Source organism: Rhinolophus sinicus, chromosome 10 (assembly GCF_057876585.1).
Source record: "Rhinolophus sinicus isolate RSI-liver-muscle chromosome 10, RSI-T2T, whole genome shotgun sequence".
Classification (NCBI taxonomy): domain Eukaryota; kingdom Metazoa; phylum Chordata; class Mammalia; order Chiroptera; family Rhinolophidae; genus Rhinolophus; species Rhinolophus sinicus.
The window spans coordinates 17432013-17453124 of record NC_142510.1 but is presented as its reverse complement, the minus strand read 5'-3'; the positions used below and the strand labels follow the sequence as shown (position 1 = coordinate 17453124).

Sequence of the window (21112 nt, the reverse complement as noted above, 5' to 3'; positions counted from 1 at the left end):
CCATTTACAACAGCATCAAAAAAATTAGCAAACCTAACAAAAGATGTGAAAGACACACATGCTGAAAACTATAAAGTATGTCTGAGAGAAATTAAAGATAAATAATCTCAATAAATTCAGAGCTATTCTTAGTTTATGGATTGGAAGACTCAATATTGTTAAGATAGCAGTGCTTCCCAAATTGGTCTATAGATCAATTTTCAACGCGATCCCCAACAATCTTAGCGGACTTCCCCCCCTTCTGCTGCCTCCCCCACCCCCCCACTCCGGTTCAAGCCATTGTTTCTCAGTCTAGTTGTGTAGGACACAGCTCCCTGGCCCAGGCTGGTATTATGAGCCTTGCCCTCCCCCAGTCGCCGGTCAGTCAGCTGCTCACAGCAGCTCACCGCAGCTATCGCAGGCTGCCAGCCACTCACGCTGGCCACTGGCCGCTCCTGGCAACACACGGCAGCACACAGTAGCACACAGCAGCCCGCAGTAGCTCACACCAACTTTCGGCTTCTCATAGCAACCCAGCTCCCAGGAGAGCTGTTCACAGTCTTACCTGTAGAGGACGAAGCTCATCAGCCCATGTGGGAATCGAACCTGCGACCTCGGCATTAGGAGCATGGCGCTCCAACCCCCTGAGCCACCGGGCCGGCCCCAGCAGACATTTTGTAAAAATTGACAAGCTATCTCTAAGATGTAGGTGGAAATGCAAAGGACCTAAAATAGTTAAAGCAAGTCTGAAAAATAAAAGCAGAGGGCTACAGTAATTTCAAGTTATCATGATAAAGCTACAGTAATTGAAGCACTGTAATCTTGTAAAGATAGAAAAATTGATCAGTGAAACAGAATAGGAAGTCCAGAAATAAACCCACACATGAATGGACAACGGACTTGTGACAAAGGCACTAACGCAATGCAATGGAGAAAAGATAGCCTTTTCAACAAATGGTGCTAGAATAATTAGATGCCCATATGCAAAAAAGACTTTGATCCATACCTCACCCCGTATACAAAAAGTAACTTGAAAACAATCATAGACCTAAATATAAAACTTAAAACTATAAAAGTTCTGGAAGAAAACATAGAGGAACATTTTTGTTACTTTGGATTAGGCAGATTTCTTAGATGCAACACCAACAAAAAGACAATTCATAAAAGAACAAATGTATAAATTGGACTTCATGAAAATAAAAAATAAAAAAAACATGCTCTTCAAAAGCTACTTTTAAAAGAAAAGATAAGCTGTCAACTGGGAGAAAATCATTGCAAAGTATATATCTGGTTTAGAATGAAGAATTCTCAGAACTCAACAATAAAAAGCAAACACAATTAAAATATGGGCAAAAAATTTCGACAGTTCACCAAAAAAGAGATAATAATAGCCAATAAACACATGAAAAGTTGTGTTTTTCCAGGACCCATTAGCTCCAAGTCAAGTAGTTGTTTCAATCTAGTTGTGGAGGGCACAGCTCACAGTGGCCCATGTGGGGACAGTCCCAGAGAGCAGTTTCCAGGCTCTCGGCCTCACATGGAAAGGTGCTGGCGCAGTTATTAGATGGCCATCAGCTGTGACTAGTTGGCCATCAGCTGTAAGCAGTTAGCCATTAGCGACTGATATAACTGTCGTGGCTACGCTAGTGGTTGGTTGGCAGGCAGAGAAGTGGAGGGCAGGCTGTGGATCGTGTGGCTCTTGCTTCCTGTGTCTCCAACCCAGCCACCAGCAAGAATATAGTGGTATGACTCCCGTATCTGTGGCTCCGTGGGTGTTCCTTTTTGGCCTCACCCTGTCCTGCGTTCTTGTGTGGGGAGCTGAGACCCTGCATGAAAGTGGCCCATGTGGGGATCGAACCAGCACCCTTGTTTTTAAGAGCACCGCTCTCTAACCAACTGAGCTAACCAGCCTCCCCGTGGGGACACTAACTTTGAACCCCAATTAAGCAAAATGTTATGCCAAAAAAAGAAAAAAAAGTTCATGCTTTTCATTAGGAGATTTGTATTACAAAAATTGTACTCAATCATGATTATATTTTTAATTTTACCAATACAAATTTTTATTTTCTCTTGTTATACAAATTCCCACATAATATTCTCATTTTTGCTTGTCCCACAACACCTAAAATTATTTAGTGTTTGGCCCTTCACAGAAAATGTTTGCCAACTCCTGCTCTAGATGCAACAATACGTAGTGACAGAAAGCAGGTCAGTGATTGCTTGTGGATGGGAGGCTTGCAGAGGGGCAAGTGGGAGAGATTACAAAGGGTCCCCAGGAACCTTTTGGGGGGATGGGTATGTTCACTGTTGTAGTGATGGTTTTATGAATGTATACGTATGTCAAAACAAAGTTTTGCACTTTAAATATGTACAATTTATTGTATTTTAATTATACCTCAATTAAGCTGTTTTTCAAAAATAATTTTGTGAGTCGATAAATTATAAGGACTGTTGAATTCAGTTTCACAGCTTTCTTTTACGTAAATTCTGGGCACTGATTGGGAAAGAATGGGATTCTGAAACTTGGAATAGGGATGTCTAATTGAACCACAATGAAACTGAAAATATCTAAATACCTGTTTTCCGAACCTCTCATGCCCGTAGAAGTATCTTGCCTTCTAATGTCTGAGGAGCGAGTGTTCTTTCCCTGAAAACTCTGTGATGACCTCATCTTAGATCGATTCCTTGGAAGGGAATCATCATCCTCCGTAAGATCACCACGACGACTCCTGTTGCCGTGAGACCCATACCAAAGGGTATATAGATCAGCAGAAACCTGGGAATATGTGCGGAAGGGGATCCCGAGGGTGTTAGACCAAGTAGAGCAACATGTGGGACCAGGCTGGGTCGAATTCATTGATACGGGTGCACTTTCTAGAGAGTCTGGATTTAGTGTGTTGGCTCATACAGCTAGACGTGGCTCTAACAGTGTACTCAGTAAGTTGACTGAAACTTGAACTTGACAGAGACCAACCTTTAATGAAGTTGAGATGCCAGACCTTCCCTACCATGATGTAGAGAAGAAAACCTGAAGGCTTAGGGAGATAGGAAAATCAGAGTATATTTATCATGTGAAATCAACATACTCACCCCCAACCACATTCCACGAGAAGGCCTATAAGACACCTCCGTCAGTAAGGCATTGAGAAATAAATTAGTGAGGAAAGCACCTGCATTATTGAAAAACTCCATTGTTGCTGTTTGTGTAATCCAAGTATTACTATGGAGGATGCCACCACTGAAATGTGCTCCCTGATTTCAGTGGGGGTAACGGGACCCTGTGGTACCAGAGGCCAAGTGACAGCAGATTGCCACCAAAGACAGGATGGCTGTATCTGCTCTACAGGGCAACAGGGACTAACCAGTCACCAGAATGCCTTGGCCCCACAGCAATCTTGGGCAGCAGCTAATGGGTCAGCATGTTCCCAAGAACACATAGATGGACAGCCTACTAAAGAACTGCTTAATCTATATCACGGCGGGGGCGGGGATCTTGCTCTGGTAGCCAAAACCTGACAAGTCTCCACCATGGAGAGCCATGGCTCCTCCCAGTCTCTAAACCAAAGTCAGCATAGATCCAGAGCCCCTTGATTGAAGGGCGGTTGGGTCTCCTTGAGAAAGGAACTGTGACCTGTTTACTAGAGTGACTGTGCATCAGGGAGAAGAAAATACCCAGACCTTCTGAGGACCACTAGATACTGGCTCTGAATTGACACTAATTCCTGAGGCTCCAAATGCCCCCGATGGGCCGCCAATCAAAGTGGGGGCTTAAGGTGGGCAGGTAATATTAGTAGATGGAGTGTTAGCGCGGGCCCAACTCACAGAGGGCTCAGCTGATCCTTGGTCCCACCCTGTGGTTATTTCCAAGTTCCTAAGACTATAACTGGAATAGACATCCATGGCACGTGGCAGAATCCCCACATTGTGCAGTGAAAACACGATGGCAGGAAGGGCGATGTGAAAGCCCCTGGAACTTCCACTTTCTTTCAAGAGGGTTACCTAGGAGAAATATCACATCCCTGGGAGAACAGCAGAGATGAATGCCACCCTCAAAGACAGGAATCTGACCTATGCAGACATCAGATGGCTGCTGGACTGTGGACAGTTGTAAACTTAATCAGTTGGTCACTCCAAGGGTAGCTGCTGTCTCGGATGCAGCATCCTTACTGGAACAAATCAGCATGGCCGGTAGGATGGAAAGGCTTATTAAAGACTCAATTATGGTGTCCCTTGGGAGACCACACCCTGAAAGGATGGGGTTCTGTTTTATAGGATGCGGTATATACTTTAATCAGAGACCAATATTGTATGGTGCCGTCTCCCCTACACATGGGTCTGAGAATCAAGGGGTGAAAATGGACCTTGTTCTTCTCACGATTATTCTTAATAACCCATTTGTAGAATTTTTGCTTCTCATCTTGGCAACTTTGAGCTCTGCTGAGTATATATTTGGGCTATTTAATAGTAGGTTGCATATATCATGTTCCTTTGAACATAAATATATGTTATATATATTCAGTAAGAATATACTCTTACATATTTACAGAGTTAATCACACTCAGGAAATTTATCGAGGATGTAATACTTTATAGTCTGTATTCCAAATTCATCGATTTTCCCCATAATGTTTTTAATAGCAATTTTTTTTTTCTGGATCTAGGCCAAGATCAAATATTTCATTTAGTTGTTAGTCACTTTAGCCTCCTTTTTAATATGGAACAGTTCCCCAACCTTTCTTTGGCTGTCATGCCAGGGACATTTTTGAAGAATATAGTCATTATTTCTCCTGTATGTTTTTTCTTTTAATGTGTATATGCATATATGCTTGTGTCTATTACTGGTATGGGTGCATGGGTTCTTCTGTTATTTAATGAGTTATAATCTGTTACTTGTGCCAGATTTGGCCTCTTCAAGCTGGCTTCTGTCTCTTTGATACGCTTGTAATTTTTTTTAGTACTTACGTCGTATTTTCCGGCTTGACAAAATGTTCCAAGCTCATCTGGTACCTTCCTTGCTCCTGCCCAGGCTGGAATCAGCCATTTCTTCAAGGAGCCCAGGGTCCTTTCTATGGAATGGTATTTAGAAAGCAAGATCTGGGAATTAGATGTGTGTAAATCAATCTATCAATCACATATCTATCTTGTCTATGCCTCTTGTTTTTTCCATAAATTCTATACTGATACTCCCCATTCCAAGCTTCACAAAGTTTTTGTTCCCTTCTCTCATTCCATATATGCTTCTCCCTACTTCCCTAGTGAGAACCCTGGCACCCAACCTCTACATATTTTGTCATGTGCTCAATCCACAATACACTCAATAGCTTCAGAATGGTCATGGTCTTGCCCTATGGCAAAATTACTAAGAAGAATTCAAGAGTTATATGCTGTGTTTTTTCTTTAGACAGAGGGTGCTTGAAAGTTACTTGAATGAGTCCTATTTTTTCCTTTTTAGTGTTATTTTTATTCATCGAAAATAGAGTTGGACTCATTTATTTATATCTATATTCAGACTTTAGATACCGTCCATCTCTCTTGATTAAATTTCTTGAATACGTTGACCATTAACATGCTTTGAAAAGTCAAAACTGCATGGAAAGGTATACTCAAGGAAGCTGTATTCCTTCAAGAAGAATATAACCCAGCAACCAAAGATCCCTCATCTTTCCTACCCCTCATAGGTAACCGATTTTTAGTTTTTGGTTTATCCCTCTTGAGTTTTTCTTGGCAAAAATGTGTAGATACATTTGTTTTATTTCCCCTTCTTTCTTGCACAAAGTGTAGCATAGTTTATATTCTTTTGAACTTGGCTTTCATCACCTAACAAGATAGCCTGGAAGTCACTCCATCTTAAATCAGTGATATAATTTCGAAATCGTATATAAGACATGGTATTCATTTACCAATTGAGTGACTGTGTCCAGCCACGGAGCTAGATATGGATAGAGAAATGAATAAAATACAGTCCCTTAATGACCTTAAACTCCCGTGGAAAGGAGAGCCACATAAACAAAACCACCATAGTGCTCTGAGGAGGGAGTCGAGAACAGGATGTCCGACTGCCAGCTGAGCTTGAAGAATGAGAAAGTAGGTGAAGAAACAGCACGTTTACAGGCAGAGTTGGATACGGGTAAGACAAGCTGTGGAAATGGAAGTTTAGCGGGGCAAAACCGAATTCCAGTGTGGGAAGCGGGATGTGGGTGGGGATACCTGAGTGCCCGTAATGAGGGTGGAGAGGTGGCATGGCACCAGCTGGTGCAGGGAATAACAGGAAAAAGCTGGATTGTGTTATTGAGCCATCCAGGAGACATGGTCCTTAAAAAATCACTCGGATCCATTCAGTTCACGAGGATTTAATTTACTGCCTGCATTGTGCTACCATAGGTGCTGCGGGAGCAGTGAGTAGGAGTAAGATCCCGACCCTTCGGGAGCTGACACTAGTAGGAAGACAGAATTCAAAGAGCTCTTGGATAAAGTGGGGGAAATTCTTGGACAAGCACACAGGAAGGGAACCTAACACACTTGAAGCTAGGAGTGAGGCAGGGGTGAAGGAATACTTCCCAAAGAGTAAGGCAGACTTTCACCTATGAGCTTGCAGGTGAGGGCTTAGGAAGTTTCCATGCTAACGCCTGGAGCGGAAGTGAGATTGATATTGCAAGTTTCGCTGGAATTAAGACCACAGACCCATCACTGCTTCACTCCATTCTCCTGGTAGCAGAGTAATGCTTTAAAAATACAAGTCTGATCTCTTCATTTTCTGTTAAAAGGCTCCCCACTGCTTTGAGGATAAGGTTCCTCTCCTAAAAATCTGATCCCAGGTTACCTCTCCAGTTTCTTTTTTTTTTTAAATTTATTGGGGTGACAATTGTTAGTAAAATTACATAGATTTCAGGTGTATTCTGTATTACATCATCTATAAATCCCATTGTGTGTTCACCACCCAGAGTCAGTTCTCCTTCCATCACCATATATTTGATCCCCCTCCAGATTCATTTTGTAAAACCTCCCTCTTTAATTTTATTCTCCAGCCATGCTCAAGTTTTCTTAACTTGTCACATCCCATTCCCCCCTGCCTAGAAATCCATCACCCAATCCTGGGTCACTCCTATCTGCTTTCTTAGTGCCCTGTGCTTCACCTAATACCGTGTTTCCCCGAAAATAAGACCTACCCGGACAGTCAGCTCTAATGCGTCTTTTGGAGCAAAAATTAATAAAATACCGGATCTTATATTTTTTGCTCCGAAAGACGCATTCGAGCTGAGTGTCTGGCTAGGTCTTACTTTCGGGGAAACAGGGTATTACAGATCTCATCTAATTGTCTGACTCTACCACTAGCTTGAACTCCCTGAGGGCGGCAAAGGGTTTAATTACGGTTGTATCAAGCGCATCTAGCCATTTTAAATGAATGAAGGCTGCCTTCACTGCAGTTGGGTGGAGCATTTTGTACTTTGGCCTTCCTTTCCTTACTCCGGTTTAAGGGTTCATTCTAGGGCATGGAGAAACCATGTAGGCTTGAAAACCATTGAAGTTTAAAATAAATCGCCGTGCTCAACCTGGCAACTGTAATGCCCGCGTCTTTTATTTAAAGCAGATAAGGTCGAGAGTAGCTCCTCATGAAACCTGCCAGCAGCCTGTCTAGTCCCGGGATTTTTTTTTGCACTTTGACTCCGCCCAAGGGCCCCCAAGTGGCGGAAGAACTGCACGTTACGTCGTGCACATCTCCCACGGCTGCGGAGGCATCCCAACGCTACGCCGGCGGAGTGGGCGGGGCGGCCGGTTCTTCCTCGGCTGCTTCGGCTCCTCCCCTAGCGCTTCACACGCTCATTGTGAAGCGACAGCGGCTGGCAGCGTTTGGGGCTGCTAGAGACCCAGAGACCTTAAATTCTCGGTGCGCGTGGGCGCCGCGCTGCTCCTTCCCCATTCCAAAGGCTAGGGGCGCGAGGTTCACTTTCTTTATTCTCTCCTCCCCCGCCGGAGCTAACCGCCCCGGTGCGCGCGGACCCCGCGCCGCCGCTCCCTCCCTGCCCCTCCCCCTTCGGGAGCTCCCGCCCGCGCGCTCCTCCCTCTCCCCTCTCCCCGGCGACGCGCACGCGCGCCAGGCCGGCTCGCGCCCTCTCGCTTTCCTCTGGCCCGCGAGACCCCCTCCCCTTCCGCCTCGCGGCGCTTTCTCGCGCCGCGGTCTTCTCTATCCAACCCCGACACCGCGGGGCTCCCCCCCCGCCCGCCAACGGCGGGTCCCCTGCTTCCCAATTCCCCTCGCTTCCTGCGCTCTCCGGTGGGGGCCTAGCCCCGGCCTCTCTCCCTTCCTTCCCCCTAATTCCCCTTCCGGACGCTGCCATCATGTTGAAGCCTCAGCCGCCACAACAGACCTCCCAGCCCCAGCAGCCGCCCCCCACGCAACAGGCCGTGGCCCGCCGGCCTCCTGGGGGCACCAGCCCTCCCAACGGCGGCCTCCCGGCGCCCCTAGCCTCCACCTCGGCTCCCCCAGGGCCTCCCGCGGCCACTTCCCCCTGCCTGGGGCCTGCAGCCGCTGCCGGGAGCGGGCTCCGCCGGGGACCCGAGGGCATCTTGGCGCCTCAGCCCCCGCCACCGCAGCAGCAACATCCGGAGAGGCCAGGGGCAGCGGCCATCGGCAGCGCCAGGTGAGAAAGGGTGGTTCGGGGTGGTTTTCCGGGCGCTGGAGCCCAGGCTACAGGCAGCGGCGGCTCGGTTCCGGCCCGGCGGCCGGGACTTGAGTACACCGCGCGAGGCGGCTTCCTAGCCCGGCCAGCTTTGAGGGGCGCCAGGGGGAGTGGGCAACCCCCCCTTAGCTGGGAATGGGCCCCCGCAGGTCCTAACAGGTCAGAGGAAAAGGGTCCCCCGGCAGCCGCCGGGACACTTAGGGGCCATGCTCAGCTCTCAGAGCCTAGTCAGGTCTCGCGGCCCAGGCTTTAGGGGAAGGCAGGGCGCCTCCCGGCAGCCCCGTCGGAACCAGGAGTTGGGGGGTGAAGAGGTGATCTGGGGTCCCCGGCTCCATTACCAAGGAGGGTCTCGCGGTCCCCGGCTTCAGCCAATGGGGAGTCAGCTGCGGGAAGGGGTCCCCGGCCGTAGCCAATGGAGGGGGGCGCGCGGCCCACAGTTTGGCCAATGGGGAGGGAGGGACTTGGGAGCGTGTGGCCACCTCCTCCTCCCCGGTCTGGCCAGTAGGAGGGGAGCGGGGTGGGCGGGGGGACGGAAGGAGAGACCACTGGGAGGACTGCGGGCCGGGCACCTCCAGCGCGCGCGCGCTCTTTACGTACGTGCGCGTGGATGGTCTGTCTTATGACCCAGGCGTTCGGGAGTCCAGGGTAATATACAGGGCAGTGGCCGGGAGGGTACGTGAAGGGGTTTCGTGATTGAGGGGTGGACACCCCACTCGGTTTCTTCTGAGTATGGGTTAATGGAATTGAGCGTGGCGGAACACGCAGGCGCAGTGGGTTCTGATCGCGGGAGGGGGTTTTGAAGAGGCCCGTGGGCTTTAGTGCGCAGGCGCAGACCGGGCGAGGCCTCCGGTGGATGGCTCTTGCGGCTGCGCTGTCCCCCAGCCCCGCCAACGGCCCCCTCATCACCCTCCTCAACCGCCGGTTACATCAGCCAGCGAGGAGCGGGGTTACCAGGCGATTGATGACCCCTCCCAGAGTGCGTACCGCGCTGAATGAGGAAAGAGGTCGAGAGGGTGGGCTGTAAAGGGAGTACCCGCCTCCCAGGATCGGAGCGTCAGGCTGCTGAAAATGATTGTCTTTTCGGTTTGGGAGGTAACGTGCCTGAGCCAGGTACTTTCGCGTCTGCACTCCTGAGCTTCCATTTTTATATCGGAGGTGGGTTTTTGGTTGTCGAAGACGGTAGCATTGGTGTGTCGGAAGCGTGCCGCCCAGGCTCCTTGGGGAAAGTGAGACAGTTGTGTTGGATATACTGTTATAAGCAGTTGACAACAGTGGTTGATTGCGATGTGTTTTCCTGGCATTTGGAGGAAATGTGTTTCCTGGCTGTACTGCACATGCCTTTCTTCCTCTGTGAGGTGAGAGTTTGAAAGTCATGTTGAGTCACTGTAGTCTCCATCGGCATCTTCACGTGGGCTGTGGTTCTGGGATACCAAGTCCTTGGAAATCAGTCGTGTCAGAGGCATTGAACAGATTTAAATTAGTTTCTTGTTTTCTTCTCTTACAGGGGACAAAGCACAGGAAAGGGACCTCCACAGTCACCGGTGAGTGCCTCCCCCCACCCCAAGACTTAAAAGACACAATTGTTAGTGGGAATATAGGACAGATTAGGTGTAGATATGGTCAGGTGGGCTCAGAAGAGCAGGGGGCTCAGCACATACGTACTTGGGGGGGGCTGGAGTGTGCATATTTAGAAGGAAGGTAAGGTGTTGCCTGGCTCTTCCTTTATTTGTTGCTCCTGTGTTACTGACAGGTGTTTGAGGGTGTCTACAACAATTCCAGAATGCTGCACTTCCTTACAGCTGTGGTGGTAAGTGGGAACCTAACCCCTGGGTGGTTTGAGAAATGTGATGCATCTGTTTGCTGGAAACGTTTTTATTTTTCCCACTGTCCCAGGGCTCCACTTGTGATGTAAAGGTGAAGAATGGTACCACCTATGAAGGTATCTTCAAGACTCTGAGCTCAAAGGTCAGTGTCCTCAAATTAGCTTAGTTTTCGAGTGCATGCAAGGAGGAGGAGAATGAAAAAAGTTAATTGAAGGTGTGAATTGAGTGGTGCTGGACAGCAGCGTGGCTGTCACTCATTTCTGTAGACCTGTGCTAGAGTCGTGCAAGCAGTGAAAGACGTGCGTCTGAAATTTGAGGGTTGGGTGCTTTCATTTTAAAACGCTTAAATCTTTTTTTGTTTTTGTTTTTAATTTATTGGGGTGACAATTGTTAGCAAAATTACATAGATTTCAGGTGTACAATTCTATATTACATCATCTATAAATCCCATTGTGTGTTCATCACCCAGAGTCAGTTCTCCTTCCATCACCATATATTTGATCCCCCTTACCTTCATCACCCACCCCCCAAAACGCTTAAATCTTAAAATGTAAGTTTCTAAGTTTGGGGCTTTTGCCAAGTCTTATGGCTGATGTTGAGAAGACATCACACATGAGAATGTGATGTTGGGAAAAGTTTAGAAAGGATAGGAGAAAAATAGTCCTGTGTGTTGCCTTCGTGTTTCGTGATACTGACCCTTGGGTGTTGGAAAATGGGACATTTTTAGTTTGAACTAGCCGTGGATGCTGTGCACCGGAAAGCGTCTGAGCCAGCAGGTGGCCCTCGTCGGGAAGACATTGTGGACACCATGGTCTTTAAGCCGAGTGATGTCATGCTCGTCCACTTCCGAAATGTGGACTTCAATTACGCCACGAAAGGTATTGTGCCAGGCTGGTAGGTTCCGAGTGGGGCTGCAGAGGGCAGTTCCATCACCCCCAGCAACACCCGCTTTACCACCTTTTTTCCTGAGGAAGATGGGTGGATTTTTCTTCTTGAGAATGTCTTGAGGTCTAAGATCAAGTGGAATGAATTTGGCCTATGTTGTGGTTCTTCGTATTTTCCTTGCTTTGTTTTCAATTCCTTGCTACTTTTAAACTATTAAGAAGCAGCCTGGTCTGGTCTGTTTGGGCCTTTTTATGCTGTACCTGTCCACCCCCAAACCCTGACACACACACTTTTCTTTGCTTCTGAACTATGGTGGGTGCGGGGGTAGAAAGAAGGCTGTGAAATACCACCTGGCTCCTGATCCTCAACTGTACCCCCACAGATAAGTTCACTGATTCGGCCATCGCCATGAACTCAAAGGTGAACGGGGAGCATAAAGAGAAGGTGCTTCAGCGCTGGGAGGGCGGCGACAGTAACAGCGACGACTACGACCTGGAGTCTGACATGGTAGGTGCGGCCCCTGCCGAACCTGCGAGACCCCCTGCTGCTGGGCGGGGGCAGGCATTGGCATTCCCCTCATTCCTGGAGCCCACGTGCTTCTGGGGAGGGGAGGAAAATCTTTTAGTTACTACTGCCTGTTCATGGCGGTCAGATTCCAAATGGAAAGGTACAGAAAGTAATAAAACAAAAATACTGTTCTCCCACAATTGTGATTGACAACGAATATTTGCTTCCAGTCATTTTTTTTATAACGTAACAAGATGTAGACAGAACCGAGTACCACGTAGGCCCGTTCCCCTTCTGAGAAAAACAACTGCTGTACTTCGGATCATTTAAAATTTTTCATAAGTGAATGCATTATTATTTTGCTATGTTTAATTTGCTCAGTAATTTACTTTTCCTGCCTGTCTTTTAACGTTTCATGTTGAAATTGTAGGTCTGGTTCATTGCTTTTAACTGTATTGTGTACTGTTCTACTTACTTGTGTACCCACCAAATTGTATTTGTCCCTGTCCTTACCGATTTGTGTTTTACTGCCATGATTTCAAAATAGTTCCTTCCTGAATTTTTAGAACATGTAGGTTATATAGCCCCATGCACATACGCCAAAACTTCTCTGAAATTGGATTTGTTAGTCTTAAGACTTCAGTTTTACTAGTTATTGCCAATTTGTTCTGCAGTTGGTAGTTTTAGTTGATATTCCCACCGGCCATGTTTTTTCCACTCTTGGTTTGATCAGATTTTTGTTTTTCAACCTGGTGGAGAATGAGATGTAATGTTTTTCTTGCTGGTGGTTTGGTTTCATTTTGATTGGCAAAATTTTTTAATTAAAAATGTTTTTCAATTATAGTTGATATTAAACATTATTTTATATTAGTTTCAGGTGTACGGTATAGTGGTTAGACATTTATACAATTTACAAAGTGATCACCCCAATAAGTCTAGTACCCTCCTGGCACTATGCATGGTTAGTAAATATTATTGACTCTATTTCCTTTGCTTCAGTGCTGGGAGGAGGGTGGCATTAACATAATGTCCGTTAACATCGCAGTTTGTACCTCTGTGTAACTACCAATTTGTGCTTCTTAATCCCTTCATCTTTTTCACCCAGTCCACCAAACCCCCTCGCTTATGGTAACCGTCAGTTCTCTGTATCTGTGAGTCTGTCTCTGTTTTGTTTATTTATTTTGCTTAGAGTCCACAAATAAGTGATATCATACAGTATTTGTCTTTCTCAATCTGACGTCTGTCCCTTAGCACGCTGCCCTCTAGGTCTATCCATGTTATCACATTCTTGCTGGGTTTTAAAATACTCTCCCTCCTCCTTCCCTAGTCCAATGGATGGGATCCCAATGAAATGTTCAAGTTCAACGAGGAGAATTACGGTGTGAAGACCACTTATGACAGCAGTCTCTCTTCTTACACGTGAGTGTCTGTGTGCTCCCCACGTGGTGCAGTGGAGGCATGGGGTCACCCACAGAAGGGCAGGTCTCTGGGTGCAACAGAGGTTTTTTGTGCTTTTCTGGGTGTCCAGGCTGCCTGCTCCCCACTCCTGTTGTGCCTGTGAGCTCCTCCCAGGAAGGTTTTCTCGTATCCTTGATGCCAGGCCACCTCTTCACCGCTGTTTTGTTCACTTGTCCATACTTTGCCTCTGGAAGTTAAAACGTACTTAAGTGTGTGTCTAAGTGTCCCTGAGATTCAGAGGTGCTTTTCTCCTGTGTCTGGGACCGTCTAGATAGATGCCCGTGCAATATGTGCTGAGTTGTGGAAGCAGTTAACACCCACACACCTGAGCTTGTGATGGGACTGATGGGATGTTCCACCCTTTCTCTCTTGTCCCCTGGCACTGGGCTGGTGGTGGTCTGCTGGTCCTCTCAGGGTGCCCTTAGAGAAGGACAACTCCGAGGAGTTTCGTCAGCGGGAGCTGCGTGCAGCCCAATTGGCTCGGGAGATTGAGTCGAGCCCCCAGTACCGCCTGCGGATCGCCATGGAGAACGACGATGGGCGCACTGAGGAAGAGAAGCACAGTGGGGTCCAGCGGCAGGGCTCGGGCCGGGAGAGTCCCAGCGCGGTGCCCAGGTGATGACCGAGGCAGCCTGGTCTGTCTGGGGCTTGCTGTCTGGGTCAAGAGCTCTGCACACGTTTGTGCAGGAGATGGAAACCAAGTGGTTAAGTGATTTGCCCACAGTAACATGGATTTAGGGCGAAAATTTTTTCAGAATTTAAATATGTATATACACATGTATGTATATGTATATTTTTTCTGCAGATTCACATGTACGTCTTATGTTTCCCATTGTGAAAATCAAACTGTACATGATGATCTATATGTTGTAAAAGCTGCCCCGTGAACTACAATGTGATGCCACCTTTCCTCTAGGTCAGGAGTGGTAGGATTGTGGGGCGTCGGCCAGGTCAGGGGTGGCACAATAGAAGGTCATAAGCCTGCAGCCACAGAACATTGAATCAGGATAGAGGTTCAAGTGGGATAGAGCACACAGCTGGAGCCAGTGTGTGCCAGACGTTTGTATATGTGGGGGGTGAACTTCAGGAGGAAGAGCTTCATCTTTCCAAAATGTGTGGGTTTTGTGGCTACTTGACCTCGTTTGAACTCTCTCTCCTCAGGGAGGGAAAGTATATCCCTCTGCCCCAGCGAGTTCGGGAAGGGCCGCGGGGCGGAGTTCGGTGCAGTAGTTCTCGGGGCGGCCGGCCTGGCCTTAGCTCTTTGCCACCTCGTGGCCCTCACCATCTTGACAATAGCAGCCCTGGCCCTGGTTCTGAGACACGTGGTATCAACGGAGGTGAGTGATGAAGCGGACTTTTGTGGAGGGCAGGGAAGGGCACAGTAAGGAGGTGAGAAGGGGAAGGGAAGGGACTTCGGTGGCGGAGAAGGATGGTGCACTGGTGGTGATGTAATAGCAAGTCCTCTGCCTCTTGTTTCCCATCTTCGAACAATAGGCCCTTCCCGCATGTCCCCTAAGGCCCAGCGACCTCTGAGAGGTGCCAAGACTCTGTCTTCACCCAGCAGCAGGCCTTCTGGAGAATCTTCTGTTCCACCTGCTGCTCCTGCAGGTAAAATTTCAGTAGTGTTATGTGAAGAAATGGGTAGATGTTTGCTGAGGACTATAAGTCAGTTGTTGGAATGCTGGGGTAGGAGACCGCTGCTAGATAAAACTTTGAAAGCTGTTTGGGGTTTGGATTGAGGCTTTTTAGGAAAGAATTTCTCAGTTTCCCTTGTGCAGAAAGCCTAGCATAGCAACTCATGGGTCTGTCTAGCTGGCAGGTGTCTTTTGTTTTAAGTGAATTGCCAACATTTTAAAACGGGAAATCATAGAAAGCTTCTTGTATTTCCTGACCTGTCTCGCTGCCTAGCTGCAGCTGGCTGGAACTGAGTCACAACTGCTTCTTCAAGTCTCTCGTGTGTCCCCTGTGAGGCCATTTGACCTGTTGTGTTACCTGCCTTGCCCTTGTAGGCATTTAGGTTTGTGACCTTGTGTATAAAACAAGAGGGTAAACTTTTCTTGGGGTTTCTAGTAAGTCCTCTGTACCTGTTGCTCACTAACCAGCAGTAACCATCGTACAGCTTTCCCTTTTCTTCCAGTGGGCCGGATGTACCCCCCGCGCTCTCCCAAGTCGGCTGCCCCTGCCCCCGTCTCACCTTCCTGCCCTGAGTCTCCCATCGGCTCAGCAGTACCCACCTCTTCAGCTTCCATCCCTGTGACGTCATCAATTGTGGACCCTGGGGTAGGCTCCATTTCCCCAGCTTCTCCAAAGATCTCACTGGCCTCCGCAGATGGTAAGAGCCAGATGGTTGAGGGCTGTGGACAGTGTGAAGTGTGGTTCTGGACAGAAGGACTTCAGGCGTCTGTCTCTTCTTGCTTCAGTAAAAGAACTTGCAGCCAAGGAGCCTGGGAGGACTCTGGAGTCCCAGGAGCTGTCCCGGATATCTGGGAAGGGTGAGGATTCTTGTTTTCTGCCCCTTTCCGCTAGAAAAGTTGTTGGAATTCAAAAACGGTGTCTATTAGCCCTTTGAGTGTAATTTCTCTTAGAGGATTCTCAAGACCCCCTGTTGTTTTTTTGTTTTTTGGGGGGTGGGGGCTATTGGCACTGTGTAGCCACTTTGAGAAAAGAAATGTATGTCTTCTTTTTCACGGTTTCTCACAGTCCCTGGCCTTCAGAATGAACAGAAACGCTTTCAACTGGAAGAACTGAGAAAGTTTGGGGCGCAGTTTAAGGTGAGAGAAGGGTAGAAATGCTCTAGGATGCTAAGAGATCAAGGGGGTGTGGGGGGCTGACAGAAGAGGAAGTGCTGGGGGGATAGAAGAGAAGAGCAAGGGTGAAAGGAGGAAGGAAGCATGGCCTGGGGTTGGGACCAGGCGGCACTGAGGTGTGACTCTCCTTTCAGCTTCAGCCCAGCAGCTCTCCTGAGACGAGCCTGGATCCTTTTCCTCCCCGGATCTTAAAGGAGGAGGCCAAAGGGAAGGAGAAGGAAGTTGACGGCCTGTTGACTTCAGAGGCCATGGGGTCCCCGGTCTCTTCCAAGACAGAGTCCATGTTGGATACGGAGGACAAGCCGCCTCTGCCAGCAGCGGGAGGCACGGAGGGGCCCGAGCAGCCCCCTGCCCCTTGCCCAAGCCAAACCGGCAGCCCCCCGCTGGGCCTCAAGGCCGATGACAAGGACGACGGCCCTGTTGCTGAGTGAGTGGGGGGGAACGGGGGGGGGTCGGGATGAGGGGGGGCCATGTGGGTTTACTGTGTTTTTCTCTCTCAGACAAGTGAAGAAGTCAACGCTGAACCCCAACGCCAAGGAGTTCAACCCCGCGAAGCCTCTGCTGTCTGTGGTGAGATGGGCTGGGAGAGTGTGGACTTGGTGTTTCCACAAAGGGGAGTGGGAGGGGGCGCGTGGGACTGCTCAGCAGTGAGGGGACGGGAGACGGACGGTGCGTGGGGACAGCAGCAAGGGTCTGGCTTGGGGGAAACAGACAGGTGTCAGGGCTGCGTGGCTATGGATTGTGACATGTCTGACGAATACTGGTGGGCTTCTCGCTGGGACTTAGCATTTGGCTCAGGGGGTGTGTGCGTGTGGTCGCAGTGGGCGTGGCCTTCATTTGGCCGCACTGATTGGCTAACACCCCGTCCTTAACCGAGCTGTGTGATCTTGGCCAGCCACTTAACCTGTGCCTCGGTTTCCTCACCTGTAGTTGGAGACTGTAGAGTGCCCGTCTCAGGGTTGATGTGGGGCTAAACCAAGGCACGGCGTGGAGTGTTTGGCACGCAGCCTCCGCGGGTGCAGTTGCTCTATAGGCGGACTGGGGTGGAGGGAGACAGGAAATGGGGAGATACCTTATGCAAACCTCCGCGTCTTCTACAGAATAAATCCACCAGCACTCCCACTTCTCCGGGGCCCCGGACACATCCAACCCCCTCCATCCCGGTGCTGACAGCAGGCCAGAGTGGGCTGTACAGCCCCCAGTACATTTCCTACATACCTCAGATCCACATGGGACCAGCTGTGCAGGTGAGAGAAGAGCCTGCTGGGCCCAGGGCACGATTTGGTGGCTGAATGAGGGGTATCTGTAAACAGGTCATCCGGCCTCACCCATGCCCTTGTGCTAGGCACCTCAGATGTATCCGTATCCTGTATCCAACTCAGTGCCTGGGCAGCAGGGCAAGTACCGGGGCGCCAAAGGTGAGCAGGGTTGGGAGGGGCAGTGGGGCGCGCTGCCCAGTGCCGCCTGGCAGATGGAGCTTGAGCTCTGCGCTCTTCTCCCCCTGCCCCCAGGCTCCCTGCCCCCCCAGCGCTCGGACCAACACCAGCCAGCCTCTGCCCCTCCAATGATGCAGGCCGCTGCCGCCGCCGGCCCGCCTCTGGTGGCCGCCACACCTTACTCTTCCTACATCCCCTACAACCCTCAGCAGTTCCCGGGCCAGCCCGCCATGATGCAGCCCATGGCCCACTACCCCTCACAGGTGACTGGGCCACGGCAGGGACGTTGGCACAGAGGGAGGCCCTGGTGGAGAACCCGGCCTTTCCAGCTCCCAGGCTTGGAGGGGTTGGGGGAGCGCAGCAGGCAGTGCAGTGAGTGGGGGCGTCAGGTGTGGGCTTCGGTCCGGGCTCTGGTGGGACCTGTGGCGAGGCCTTGTCCACTGAGCCGTCGCTGCTTCCCTCTGCAGAGGAGCGTCCGTGTTGTGAGGTTATTGTGTGTTAGACAGGCGGGTGGCGGCGGGGCCAAGCAGGGCTGGGCACAGTGTGCTGTGCTGACCAGTTCTCTTCCTGTCCCATCAGCCGGTGTTCGCCCCCATGCTTCAGAGCAGCCCCCGCATGCTGACGTCAGGGAGCCACCCGCAGGCTATCGTGTCGTCGTCCACCCCTCAGTACCCGTCTGCGGAGCAGCCCACCCCCCAGGCCCTGTACGGTGAGTTGAGGGTCCCGTCCCCTCCCAGGCTGGGCCCCTCAGCTTCTTGGTGTGCTCGGCACTGATTTTCTCCGTCTTTCCTGCTGTAGCCACTGTTCACCAGTCCTATCCACACCATGCCACGCAGCTCCATGCCCACCAGCCGCAGCCGGCCACCACGCCGACTGGGAGCCAGCCACAGTCCCAGCATGCAGCCCCCAGTCCTGTCCAGGTGCCTGCCACGGTGGGGGGCTGAGTGGGTGGGTGCATGGGTGGGGGGCTGGAAGGGAGGGGTAGAGCCAGGGGTAATTCCCCAGCGGGGGAGGATCGGACGGCGGTCAGCGGGTGGAAGGCCTGGGTACCAGCTGAGTGGGTGGCACTTACCCTCCCCCTGCTCCCCCTGACAGCACCAGGCGGGGCAGGCCCCACACCTGGGCAGTGGACAGCCTCAGCAGAATCTGTACCACCCAGGGGCCCTGACAGGCACGCCGCCTTCTCTGCCACCGGGACCTTCTGCCCAGTCCCCTCAGAGCAGCTTCCCCCAACCAGCTGCTGTGTATGCCATCCATGCCCACCAGCAGCTGCCCCACGGCTTCACCAACATGGCCCATGTTACCCAGGTGAGAGCCCAAGGGACCTGCTCCCTCGGGGTCGGGTTTGCTACGAGGACCTGGGCCATGGGGCCCTCCCTTTCCTGCTTCCGCGGTGCTCCCTAGTACTTTCTCTGTTCTCTGCAGGCCCATGTCCAAACTGGAATCACAGCAGCCCCGCCCCCTCACCCTGGGGCTCCCCACCCGCCCCAGGTGATGCTGCTGCATCCACCCCAGAGTCATGGGGGGCCCCCCCAAGGCGCGGTGCCCCAGAGTGGGGTGCCTGCACTCTCAGCTTCCACACCCTCACCCTACCCCTACATCGGACACCCCCAAGGTGAGCAGCCTGGCCAGGCGCCTGGATTTCCAGGAGGAGCCGATGACAGGATTCGTGAGTTCTCGTTAGCTGGGGGAATTTGGCATGGAAGAGCTGAGGGGCTGCAGGTGGGGCAGGATGCACGGGTTCTGGGCGGGGAGTGAGGGGTCTTGGAGGCAGGGCCGCCCCACAGGGCGCCCGCCGACCCGCCCCTGTCTGTGAAGTATGTAGGGTGGGCAGAAGCCACAGGCGCCGCCGCCAGGGGCTTGTTCCTGGCTCTGTCCTTTGCTTCCCTCCGTCCTCGCTCAGTTGTGATCCAGCAGCCCCCCTCCCCACTGCCTCCCCAGCTCTCAGTGACCCCGACTGCCTCCTGACTTAGCCGAGGTAAGGTCAGCGCAGCAGACAGGGCCAGGCTGGGGTGTGGGGGGCTGAGCTGGGCACACAAGTGAGGGCTCTGGCTCACTGGGAACAGCGTTTGACCTGTGCTTCTCACAGCCCCATGAGACACCTTGAGGAGGCCGCTCCTACCCAAACACCCCCACACCCCACACTGGACGGCATTGGATGAAGGGACAGCTGCTTGGGTTCTAATGCTCCTGCTCTCTTCTCTTTCCCCTCCAACCAGTTCAATCTCATCCCTCCCAGCAGCTCCCCTTCCACCCCCCGGGGAACTGAAGATTGTCCTGGCCGCGACCTGAGACCTCCATGAGTGGAGGGAAGAGTGACCTATGTCTCTTCCCCCAGCAGCCCGGACCAGTCCCAGCCCCCCAAATCCCCCCTTTCCCCCAGGGGGAGCTGGGGAATTCCTGCCAAGCACCTTGAATGGGGGGGGCCTCAAAGTGGGCAGGGCCAGGGTCCAGCGGGGGTGGGGGGTTCCTGCTCTGCCCCTGCCCGTCCCCCCATCTTGCCCTCCCATCCTCTTACCTACCCCCCGCTGAAGACGAAAGATCTTTTATTTTCTATTATTTATAACCTCCGACTTGGGCCCCCTGTTCTTTCTTCCCCATTAACTTGAGTGACCTGTGTGAGAGACAGGCGCCCCCACGAGGATGGTTGGACAAGGACTTTTACTTTTTATTACATAAAAAGATTAAAAAAAAAAAAGGAAAAAAAAATAAAATTTTAAACTAACGTAACCTGCTTAGTTTCTCTTTGGAGATGAGTACGGTGGTAGGTGCGTCGAGTGTGGTGTGACGTGCTTCCCAAGATGGGCGTGTAGCCTGCGGCCCCACGGTGCTGCCCAGGTGCATCACCCAACCCCCCAGTTTTCTCACCTTGGAACCAGCCTCATCTTGGGGTGTGATTTGAAATTTCAATTTCTGATGTAAGTGCCTCATGTATTGTGTCTGCTTCCTTCTACTGAAAAGCACGAGGTGTGCGTGGCCACTGGTGACAGGTCTTGGGGTACCCGTGAGACATAAAGATGAAGCTGCTAGTGGGATGGCAGAGCCAGGTTTAGAGGTGCATGAGCTAAACTAGGGGTTACACCAGACAAGCAGCTCAGGATGTAGGAAAAATGGGCTTCAGAGGTGTTTGTGTTTTCTTTTTTCAGGGTGGCAGTTTGGAGTTCCCTGACCTAGCCTCGGTTTTCTTGTCTGCAAAATGGAGATCATTTCAGCCTTAGGACTGAGGATGCAGCTGGTGCTCAGTGGGAGGAGGGGTATTTCAGCTCTGACCAAAGCCAGAGGAAGTTGCCAAGACCAGGACAGAAGAATCAGGGTTAGATAGGAAAGGTGGCCATGGGGTTGGAGGAATGGTCGAAAAAAAGGCTTATCCAGCAGCTGACAGGCTGCTAAAAATGGGCCGTTTTGAGGTCCCAGGGTAAAGAGCTGTCGGGATGTCACTGGGTTGAGGGGCACTGATAGGAACAGGAGGAAATCCCCCCGCTGGGCTGAGGTGCGAGGTGCAGATAGAGACACAGGTCTCCTACCGAGTGAGGTAGCTGC

General features: G+C 50.9%; 1 protein-coding gene and 1 long non-coding RNA gene across 25 annotated transcripts; one reads left to right on the top strand and one right to left on the bottom strand.

Annotated features, from left to right (window-relative positions):
- Positions 1-426: 426 nt before the first annotated feature.
- LOC141569486 (uncharacterized) lies at positions 427-9130 on the bottom strand. 2 transcript variants are annotated; one of them, XR_012493185.2, is made up of 4 exons: positions 8995-9130; positions 4941-5044; positions 2556-2755; positions 427-544 (listed from the first exon to the last, which is right to left on the bottom strand). It is a non-coding gene; the product is annotated as an uncharacterized LOC141569486 (long non-coding RNA). The 2 variants fall into 2 exon arrangements; XR_016022643.1 differs by lacking the exon at positions 427-544 and having other exon boundaries at positions 2478-2755.
- On the top strand, positions 7795-20302 carry ATXN2L (ataxin 2 like). 23 transcript variants are annotated; one of them, XM_074322891.2, is made up of 24 exons: positions 7795-8617; positions 10161-10197; positions 10407-10463; positions 10550-10621; positions 11207-11357; positions 11747-11871; positions 13199-13290; positions 13744-13944; positions 14491-14666; positions 14824-14937; positions 15449-15661; positions 15750-15821; positions 16030-16100; positions 16271-16563; positions 16637-16706; positions 17237-17383; positions 17482-17554; positions 17648-17835; positions 18152-18281; positions 18371-18492; positions 18668-18880; positions 18998-19187; positions 19514-19550; positions 19815-20302. In XM_074322891.2, exons 1-23 carry the CDS (start codon positions 8316-8318, stop codon positions 19543-19545), a joined length of 3141 nt encoding a protein of 1046 aa, XP_074178992.1. In that variant the 5' UTR covers positions 7795-8315; the 3' UTR covers positions 19546-19550; positions 19815-20302. The 23 variants fall into 23 exon arrangements, 16 of the variants coding, with proteins under 16 accessions (XP_074178992.1, XP_074178991.1, XP_074178996.1 ...); XM_074322890.2 differs by having other exon boundaries at positions 19792-20302; XR_012493179.2 differs by having other exon boundaries at positions 15467-15661; positions 18998-19550; positions 19792-20302.
- Positions 20303-21112: the final 810 nt, after the last annotated feature.

Coding starts and splice junctions, on each gene's coding strand:
- ATXN2L (XM_074322894.2), top strand. CDS start 8,316: ATGTTGAAGCCTCAGCCGCCACAACAGACCTCCCAGCCCCAGCAGCCG. Junction 13,291..13,743: donor AGCAGTCTCTCTTCTTACAC/GTGAGTGTCTGT, acceptor TGGTCCTCTCAG/GGTGCCCTTAGAGAAGGACA. Junction 16,564..16,636: donor GACGACGGCCCTGTTGCTGA/GTGAGTGGGGGG, acceptor TTTCTCTCTCAG/ACAAGTGAAGAAGTCAACGC.